Below are 9,376 nucleotides of genomic sequence, written 5' to 3'. Positions count from 1 at the left end.
AAGTGGAGTCAGAGCATCTGTTTCCGGAGCGCAGCCGGAGACCCGCCCGAGATGAAAATACTGTGTTATGAAGAACTCAGCGCGAGCATCTCAAACGACGGAAGCTGAACACAGGAACTTCATCTCAGAATCAGGGCAGCAGAAGCAGGGATGGACAGGCTAAGCAAAATTTGGAATAGAAGACGGCTTATAAGAGTTTCGTGACGACGACGACGACGAAGACGATGATGATGATGATGATGATGATGATGATGATGATGATGATGATAATTATTATTATTAGTATTGAAAGTCTCGTTGTCTCAGTATTACTCCGAGACGAGAGCCTGCTTACGGAATCGGAGTGACGGATCGAGGCGTTCAAAATGAAGTGCTTGGGTGTATTCTTGGGATCTCCTCAAGTAAGTCTTCGTTCCAGCGTCTGGCATCAGCTTCCGCGAGTCACCAGCAAGGTTAATGGAGAGGGAGACAAATCGCTTAAAAATTAATGAGTTTCTGCCCTTTAAAGTGACACACACCAGAAGTCTGAGAAAAAGTCTGAGACATCAACTATAGGATTAACAGCGACAATGTCGAAAAATGTTCCTGCTAAATGACACATCGAAAATAGTCAAAGATCAAAATACAGATTATTATTGTAATAAATTAATAAACGGTTGTATCAAAGGGTAGCGTTGTTTTTTGTTCTGGACACGGCAGAACAGACTAATGGCTTTCAAGAGTGGTTTGGTCCACGAACAATGAAAGATCGCAGTACACTACCATTTCCAATAAAATATTTTTCTCGTGTTTTACGCCGGAAGCAGATAAAATCCCGAGCATCCTGTATTTACCTCTTTTAAACTTCATTGTATCCCCCCTGTGGGGCCACATTGCTGATGATGTGTAACTGTACAACTGCCGGTCTTCTCGCAGCTTTTCGTGGACGTCCAACTGCTTGTCCAAACGGACCAAGGCGACAAGAGACCACAAACACGGACGGAGCGAGATACAGGATGACACGAAACACATCTACTTACTCCTGCTTAAACTTCACCGCCGAGTATCGGACCAACAACACACGTGACACACAAGTGAAACAGGATAAATAAGAACCAAATGCACCATAGTTTTGTTAAGGATCCGTGAACATAGTGTTAACAGACATAGTGCACACACGCTCACAACATTATATATGTTTATGGTGATATTAATGTATTTATTTTCGTGATGTTTGGTTTGTTAAAGGTGTATTTTATATACCAAAAGCTTGTTAAAGACAGAATCGTATTTGTGTAGATGTAAATGCACAAGTATTGTTGTTTTTACTATTACTAGTATTATATAAGATAAATAATACATCAATAAATGAGGAAAGAACCAAAATTAACACAAAATATTCGCTGATGGTGTTTTGTTATTGCTTGTATTTTTTCTTGAAATAGACGCTTTACGTGAAATTTAAGGTCATCAGTCTATGCCTGAGCTGTGCTGAGGGACTCTCTGTCCATCAGCATCCGTAGCATAGCGATGACAGTCAAGACTTCAGTCCAGTCATTGACCGCTACACGGTGTTTGTCACACTCCCGTGAGTTGGGACCGAACCCCAAACACCTCTCTCTCTCCTCACTCCCTTCAACTGCTTTGTTGGGGACAAACTTTCAGCAGAATTTTATTAACAATCTTAGTGTTGATGTTTTGAAAGGAAGAAAGGAAAGAAAGGTGCAATGACATGCCGCTAATCAGATTTCTAAATGTTGAAAGGTTGGTCGTGTGTTGTGTATCAACATAAATAGTAAGTGTATTTGACTTTCGGCAACATGCTTTTCGTAAAAAAAGAAAACGCTTTACCGTCTTCAGCAAGCAAATGGAAACGAATTGAAAAATATTGTTTTACTACAAAGTTTAACTAAAGAGCTTGAAATATAATTTGTTTTCAAAGGCTAGGAACTAGTGAGAGCTTCAATCTCATCATTCACCCATCCAGACTTACAAGGTTCCATCGTCAGCATGTCATCTCCTGCAAAATAAAAAGCACAAACTGCTGATGAAACAAATCTTTTGCTGAATAAATGAGTGATAGACATAGACATATCTTTTACAGGTTTAAGCACTCAAGCAAGGGTGCGAGAACCTACTCACAAATGGCTATATATACCCATTTACATCCCCCCATATCTCTGCCTTCCTTATACACACATCTATATCCACATCTTCATACACAAACATCCTTCAACCCCACATTTCTCTTGGTCAGTTACCGCAAATGTAAAAGTATGACCCTTTGAAATCTCTTATGTAAAACTGTATTTGTTTCAGTAAAAATTTTTGAAAGTCAGCCTTCTATTATTTATATTATTCTATTACTTACCAGATGACACTTCCGTCATTGTACTACCACTCCCTGTAAAAATAAACATAAAGTGATAATCAAACAAAAAAGCTGTAGTCCAAAGGAAAAATAATAAAGAGGAAGTTAGGAAGAAAGAAAGAAAGAAAAATTGGAAGCTGTAAAGACAAAGCACAAAGTGAGTAGACATTCCATGATTCGTCATTGTATAGGAATTACTATGCCACATAAATATTTACCGTTAAAAACAGTTCATTGTGTAAGCAAAAAGGATCTGTTGATTATTTCTTATATCTATATAAATTTATCACAGCGAAAATTAACTTTTTCTTTGTGAGATCATAAATGCTGCATGGCTGTGTTTGTTTTCTGCGGGTCATAAACATTCTCAAGTCCTAAGGATTTTTTATTAACCAGAAGTCACCCTTACCAGATGAAGATGCCATCGTCAGAATATTATCTCTAAAAAGTTTTTAAATTGTATTAGCGAAACATAAATAATATAGCAGCATGAGCTTTGTTGGTATCTGAGAGAGAGTGTGTTTGTGTTTGTGTTTGTGTTTGTGTTTGTGTTTGTGTGTGAGTGTTGGTGTGTGTGTGTGATCGAGCGGATGGGTGGGTGGTGTCTGGAGTGAGACAAACAACAAGAGAGAGACAGGACAGATACAATACCTAAATTAAATATTCACTTAGTAGGACGCCTTCCTGTCTGAGTAGCAGTGAGAAGCACTTTAGGTGTCATCTTGTGCAATAATGATTTGCCAAATTGAATAGCAGTGTCAGGATATCCTTTACACAATTAGCTACTTCCTTTCTGACAGTGTTTATAGAAAACACAGGGTGACATATGAATCGACCAATGGACAACGTAAAGCCACCAGAATTCAAATCAAACTGGTTATTACATGAGAAAGAGGAAGGAGAGGTAAAATCCCAATTTAAAATTTTCTACAGCAACTGGTAAAACAAGCTACATAGTGTGTTATGAAAAGTATAAGGAATTTAGTTACCTGTGTCAAGTTCAGGGACGTCTGCACATTCTTCCTGCAAGTCGGTCAGGTTACAAGCGAAATCTGCCAGTTGACGATTGTGAAAGGCAAAATTGCAATAAATCATCAAGTAGTTATTTTTAGAGAAGTAAAAAACAATTTTCAAGACCAGCAGCCTCTTCATCAACTAACCAGCCAACCATCCAGCAACCCAGCTAGAAAACTAAAATATCAAAAGTACCTATTTATGGAGAGTACACCTCCACTGATGCTCTTGAGAGTTTGGAATTTTCCCTGAAGCGAGCAATAATACCCTTCTGTCCAAACAATCATAAACAGAACTTCACTTCTCTAAAGAGTACTTTAAGATATTAGGCATTTGGATAGTAATAATCAGAGTGAATACTTTGAGAGTGAGCACATACTCATCTGTGAGCCAAGTAGACTGGCCCGACTGCACGACGGAGAGGTTCTGATTTCATTGACACACTCCACGATGAAGACAAACTTCCTGCAGTGACCACCAACGAGTAAATTTTAAACACATGTAATGAGATACTTGCCAATAATTTTAAAGAATCATTATCACAACTACTAGTAGATATACTTCATTTACAGGATGACTACTACAACCACCACCATTGCCCATTCCGGTAAACACGACAGTTTATTGCGCCTCTCTGGAAGCATTCACAAACATGCACAGACTCATTACATTAATTAATTACATACGATATGAATACTCGATTAATTAACACATTACGTGCAAAGCTGTTCTGTAATCAGTTTTCTGTCGCAATACGAGTTGTGCAGCAAAGGTGAGAAGGCCATTGCATGCTGGGAAAAACAAACTCCAACGGCGCTGCTTTCTCGCTCCTCACATCTAGCTTGTGTTCCAGAAACTAAAAACATATTTAACAGGAGTGAAAAGGGAGAATAATAAAGAACTTAAATAATTTAAATTGCTGAATTTGGTTACTTTTGTAGCTTTCGAAACTTTATCTGTAGTGACAAGTTAATTGTGCAGACTACTTATATGATCGTGCATAATTTAACATCAGTCTGTAAGTACATTTCTATATGATTATCTTTTCGTTTTCTATTCACAATGAAGTGGTTTTAATAAAAGTTCAAATATAAATCCAGGTAGTTGAAAACAATCAGTACTGCACCTGTGACAGTAAAGGCCAGGACCAGTAACAACAAACCACCGAGGTATTCCATTCCAGATGCTTTCATCACCACAGCAGTATCGGATTTACAGTTTTACCACCAAAGATGCTGTTCATCAGTAGGCAAAAAGCAACAACAGACTTCCAACACTCAATCAGGCATGCTACAACACACCACACAGTTTAGTTCTGAGTGTCAGCATCCGCTGTAAGTAGATACCGGGTTGAACTAACTGGGATGCTCAGCTCCACACACAGGGAGGAGGCCCTAGTCAGTGGCTCAGCTCCCCCCTCAGAAAAGATAGTGAGAGGACAAGAATGTGAGTGTCGTTCACTGTCAGCATAAAGGTTCCTCCTCCCACACACACACACACACTTACACACACACACATGACAGATTTACACTGATAGCAAACAGTTATAACGCCATTTCTATGCTTGATGCCAAATTTTATTTCAGTTTTGTTATTCCAGATGTTTCTGTCCTTCAGGGTTCATCCTGAGTGTTAACTCCAGCCTGTCATATTCAGGCCCGCAAGATGTTCTTGTTCATCATCTCCGGAGAATGTAGAAGTAGATGAGGTGGTAAAAACTTTACCTTCTACCTGGGGCTGGCGTCACAGAATGTGGTTTTGATGTATAATTGTCATGTTCAGGGTGGATCTAAGAAATAGAAAAACATTATTTTTTATATTCTTATTTCTAAAATTAAACTACTCCATCAGTTGTGGCGACATGTGATCTCAGAGGTAAATCCTTCTGAAAGTAGAAATTCTTTTTAAATTACATCTGTCGTAATTAAAACTTACTATCATGCACTCCTTCTCTCTCTCTCTCTCACACACACACACGCTTCATTAAAAGATCGTGGATGATTAAAATAAAGTCTTGCTTTTTTAATAATAAAAATCATCATCATCATCATCATCGTCGTCGTCGTCGTCGTCGTCATCATCATCATCATCCCATGATATACATAGCACATAATCGCGTTCAAAAAGGAGCATGTCCTCAATGTTTAAGGCAAGTATGTGACGTGTGCAGAATACGATGGATGGAAGGAGAACAATCATGCTGACAAGTAATCAAAGACGAACATAGAAAACAAAAAGCAGAAACAGAAAAGAATTAATGAGGATGGAGAGTGTCATTATCTATTTTCAATTCAATTCAATTCAATACAACTTTATTCATCCACAAGGGCAATTATAGGTATGATGACACGCCAGCACACTAGAGGGAAGAATGATGTGAGAGATGAAAGGGAATAGATTCTGGCGACATACACACACACATGTGCACACATCTACAGAGAAGGACGACAGGCGGACGAGTCAAGAAACTATATACACAGCTTTTTGTACATACTCTTTCCCATTCGGTCAGAAATTCTATTCTGCTAATGACCCCATCATCTGCAACAGAAAACTTGTTTTAATTAACGCTTGTTTCTTATACATCTCATTACAAAGCAAACTTCATGGATAACATAGATTAATAACACTGCCTACCAAAACTGGAGAGTTGGGGAGGGGAGAGATTGCTAGTGAGACAGACAGACAGGACAGACAGACAGACAGACAGACAGACAGACAGACAGACAGACAGACAGACAGACAGACAGACAGACAGACAGACAGACAGACAGACAGACAGACAATGATAGGGTGGCGAAAGAGTTTCAGCACAAGAAGTGTTCAGGGTGTCAATAAGTTTTCCATCTTTTTTCACTAAGAATAAATCAAACGATGATGTGTTAAAAGAAGGGAATTTCGTGTAGTGCCAGTTACTCACTGTTTGTATCGAAGACCTTAAACAACAGAAATGTATCGTCGTAGCTGAGTGTGGTGTTGGTGACTCGCTTGAACAACAGCTCGGCCGAGTGTCGGTTCTCCTCCTTTTCTTCAGAAGTGTATTCGGTGATCGACTCCCAGCACTTAATGAACTCTTCTTTCGTGACGATACCATCATCTGAAACCGCCATGACGATATTCTTACGCAATTAATAAACCGTGAACTATGGGTAAGGTAGTTAATGTCTGATAAAGGTATTGAAAGTTGTCCCGTTGTCGAACAGTTAAGTTGTTATGTGGTAACCTTAAAAATCGCCCACAATTGGATGAAGGATGGTAGATGAGTCGTTGACCAATGACATCTCTTGTTGAATGTATCAGGACAAATATGTGACCTTAAGTAGAGAAACCAGAACCTGGCAAGATACTGCACGGCACACCCAGGCACACACACTACCACACACACTAACACAAACACATACACACACACATTCTATCTATTCTATTCCTCTTCGTGCATCAGGTTGCACATAAGGCCTCAACCAGAGTCAGCCACCGATGTCGATCGGCTGAAACCCGCTCTAGGTGACCCCATGTCCAAACGGAACGGCGACAGAATGCAGCCCTGCTTCACCCCGGTACTGACGTTGAAGGGGTCTGTGAGCTCCGTGTCACAGACAACCTGGGATTTGAAATCGCTGTACAGCATTGCAATGACCTGAACAAGTTTTGCAGGGACTCCGTAATGCCTCAGGATCTTCCATAAGGACTCGCGTTGGATGCTGTCAAAAGCCTTCTCCAGGTCGATGAAATTGATGTACAGCGGTGTGTTCCATTCGTTGCTCTGCTCCAGAATCTGTCGCAGAATGAAGATGTGTTCGGAGCAGGATCGCCCAGGGCGAAATCCTGCTTGCTGTGGTCGGAGTTCTTTCTCAAGTGTTGCCGTCAGTCTTGACAAAACAATCTTGCTGAAGACCTTGCTGGTGAGGGAAAGAAGTGTTATGCCCCTCCAATTATTGCAGTCTCCAAGATCTCCTTTCTTGGGTAACTTGAAGATGAGCCCTGTCTTCCACGCAACAGTGACCTCCCCTGATTCCCAAATTTGCCTGAAGATTTCAGTCAGATTGGGAGCTGTCACATTTATATCTGTTTTCAACATCTCTGCACACACACATTCAGAGGTTAGTAAAGATGATGGATGTGTACTGTTACCATTCGGGTCATTGGGAAGCTTGGTCCAGAACTCTGTCACAGTCACTTTGTTGTCACCATCTTGGTCGAAAAAACTGAAGACTTTGTTAAAGATATGAGCGTGAGGTCCTCCAGGTACATGGGAACTGAAACAAATATCCTGTCACTCTTTCAGTTCATGAAAGTGCCCTTTAGTTAAGGGAATATTCTATCGTTTCCTGGAATCATGCAGCTTCTTTCACAATATAATGCCAGGACATTTTGCTCTTATTGCAAGTCTTATAAAATGTGTTCTTGAATGTGAGAATTGTTTATTTGTCATCTATATGTTTGTTTGTATAGAGATCTGATAGCGCAGGCTTCAACCGAGGCTTGTGATGCAGTGGTCAATGTAGACAAAAGAAATGTAGCTCGTACAAAGTATATTAGGCAATAATTAATTATCAATAAACGATAACAGCAGATTTAAGTACATCTCTATCGCTGAAACCACGCAAGTGTTCAATGCTGTGCGTTCGCGCGAACACACACACTTACAAACTTTTGTTGTTTTCTTTAAAGGTCGCGGACACACGTAAACTACATTGTTTTTTTCCTTCTTAATGCCAGTGAACAATATGAACCAATGTTTGTCCAGTTCTGATAAAGTTTTTATATAATTGAGCAAATACTTTGCTAGACTTGGTCAAAGGATCTTTGGTTACACACAACCAGCAACTTGCCGAGGTGCGTCCATGAAGAGCAGCAACGACTTGTCGGGAACAAATCAGTTGTCAGTTTAACTCACACCAAGATGTCGAACAGCTGTAAATTTTCGTCAAATTTGTTGTTGAAGTGTTATCTCTATCCAGTTTTTGTTGAAAGGTAGTGATGGTAGTGGATGTGTCAAAGAGACTAAATCACATGATCTGCACATTTCTTACCTGAAGCACAAGGTAGTCAAAGAGAACAAGATCCAGTAAGACAGCATAGTGACGGATTCAGCAACGTACGTAGCTGGCAAAGCTTCACCTGCAGAAACTTATATACACCTGTACGTGGACAGGAGGTGTGTGCTGCTGTGCCGCCTTCTCTCTCTCGCACGCGCACGCTGTCTCGCTCAATATGTTTGTCACAGATGTTGGACCCATGTGGTTTCGATGTCCTTTGCGTCACTCTCTACTGTTCTTTTCCAAGTTTGCTTCGGTCTCCCTACTCTCCTCTTTCCCTGAGTGTTCTAGGAGCTAGTAAAAACTTCAATCTCATCATTTACCCATTGAGACTTACAAGGTTCCATCGTCAGCATGTCATCTCCTGCAAAAAATAAGCACAGAACGCTGATGAAACAAATGTTTTGCTGAAAAAATGAGTTTGTGATAGACATAGACATATCTTTTTTTGGTTTAAGCACTTAAGCAAGGGTGCGAGAACCTAGTCACAAATGGATATATGCCCACATCTATACAATTTTCCTTCGTTATTCACCTGTATGCTCACACACTCATATCCACATATACAGCAAAGATATACCAGAAAAGATTATAAGGTTCCACACCTCTACATTACCTTTGACCTACCTCCCACTACCACAACCCGTATACCCTTATACATCCCCCCCATATCTCTGTCTTCCTTATACACATATCTATCTCCACATCTTCATACACAAACATCCTTCAACCCCAACATTTCTCTTGGTCAGTTACCACAAATGTATGGAAAGTCAGCCTTCTATTATTTATATTATGCTATTACTTACCAGACGAAACTTCCGTCATTGTACTACCATCCCCTGTAAAAATAAACATAAAGTGGTAATCAAACAAAAAAGCTGTAGTCCAAAGGAAATAATAAGGAGGAAGGAAGAAAGAAAGAAAGAAAGAAAACATTGGAAGCTGTAAAGACAAAGCACAAATAAAATGG

The 9,376-nt window shown here is 39.9% G+C and overlaps 2 protein-coding genes across 2 annotated transcripts; both read right to left on the bottom strand.

The window, feature by feature from the left end:
* Positions 1 to 1,362: 1,362 nt before the first annotated feature.
* On the bottom strand, positions 1,363 to 4,737 carry LOC112568786. Its single transcript, XM_025246262.1, has 7 exons — positions 4,491 to 4,737; positions 4,082 to 4,220; positions 3,744 to 3,829; positions 3,340 to 3,402; positions 2,760 to 2,789; positions 2,351 to 2,383; positions 1,363 to 1,999 (listed from the first exon to the last, which is right to left on the bottom strand). Exons 1-7 carry the CDS (start codon positions 4,555 to 4,557, stop codon positions 1,923 to 1,925), a joined length of 495 nt encoding a protein of 164 aa, XP_025102047.1. The 5' UTR covers positions 4,558 to 4,737; the 3' UTR covers positions 1,363 to 1,922.
* A 187-nt stretch (positions 4,738 to 4,924) lies between these two features.
* LOC112568788 (calbindin-like) lies at positions 4,925 to 8,525 on the bottom strand. Its single transcript, XM_025246267.1, has 5 exons — positions 8,398 to 8,525; positions 7,496 to 7,620; positions 6,285 to 6,461; positions 5,859 to 5,905; positions 4,925 to 5,153 (listed from the first exon to the last, which is right to left on the bottom strand). Exons 1-5 carry the CDS (start codon positions 8,442 to 8,444, stop codon positions 5,085 to 5,087), a joined length of 465 nt encoding a protein of 154 aa, XP_025102052.1. The 5' UTR covers positions 8,445 to 8,525; the 3' UTR covers positions 4,925 to 5,084.
* Between the last annotated feature and the right edge of the window lie 851 nt (positions 8,526 to 9,376).

This window comes from Pomacea canaliculata, linkage group LG7, assembly GCF_003073045.1.
Source record: "Pomacea canaliculata isolate SZHN2017 linkage group LG7, ASM307304v1, whole genome shotgun sequence".
NCBI lineage: Eukaryota > Metazoa > Mollusca > Gastropoda > Architaenioglossa > Ampullariidae > Pomacea > Pomacea canaliculata.
The sequence above is the reverse complement of the archived record's forward strand: the minus strand, read 5'-3'. Positions and strand labels throughout refer to the sequence as shown.

What these genes read in the sequence shown, in the direction of transcription:
- LOC112568786 (XM_025246262.1), bottom strand. Translation starts at nt 4,557, where the DNA reads ATGAAAGCATCTGGAATGGAATACCTCGGTGGTTTGTTGTTACTGGTC. An exon ending in ATTACAGAACAGCTTTGCAC is followed by an intron (nt 3,830 to 4,081) that starts GTAATGTGTTAA and finishes TGGTCACTGCAG; the next exon opens with GAAGTTTGTCTTCATCGTGG. An exon ending in CGTCCCTGAACTTGACACAG is followed by an intron (nt 2,790 to 3,339) that starts GTAACTAAATTC and finishes AACTTTTTAGAG; the next exon opens with ATAATATTCTGACGATGGCA.
- LOC112568788 (XM_025246267.1), bottom strand. Translation starts at nt 8,444, where the DNA reads ATGCTGTCTTACTGGATCTTGTTCTCTTTGACTACCTTGTGCTTCAG. An exon ending in TAAGGTCTTCGATACAAACA is followed by an intron (nt 5,906 to 6,284) that starts GTGAGTAACTGG and finishes TTTCTGTTGCAG; the next exon opens with ATGATGGGGTCATTAGCAGA. An exon ending in TTCTGACCGAATGGGAAAGA is followed by an intron (nt 5,154 to 5,858) that starts GTATGTACAAAA and finishes TCTATTTCTTAG; the next exon opens with ATCCACCCTGAACATGACAA.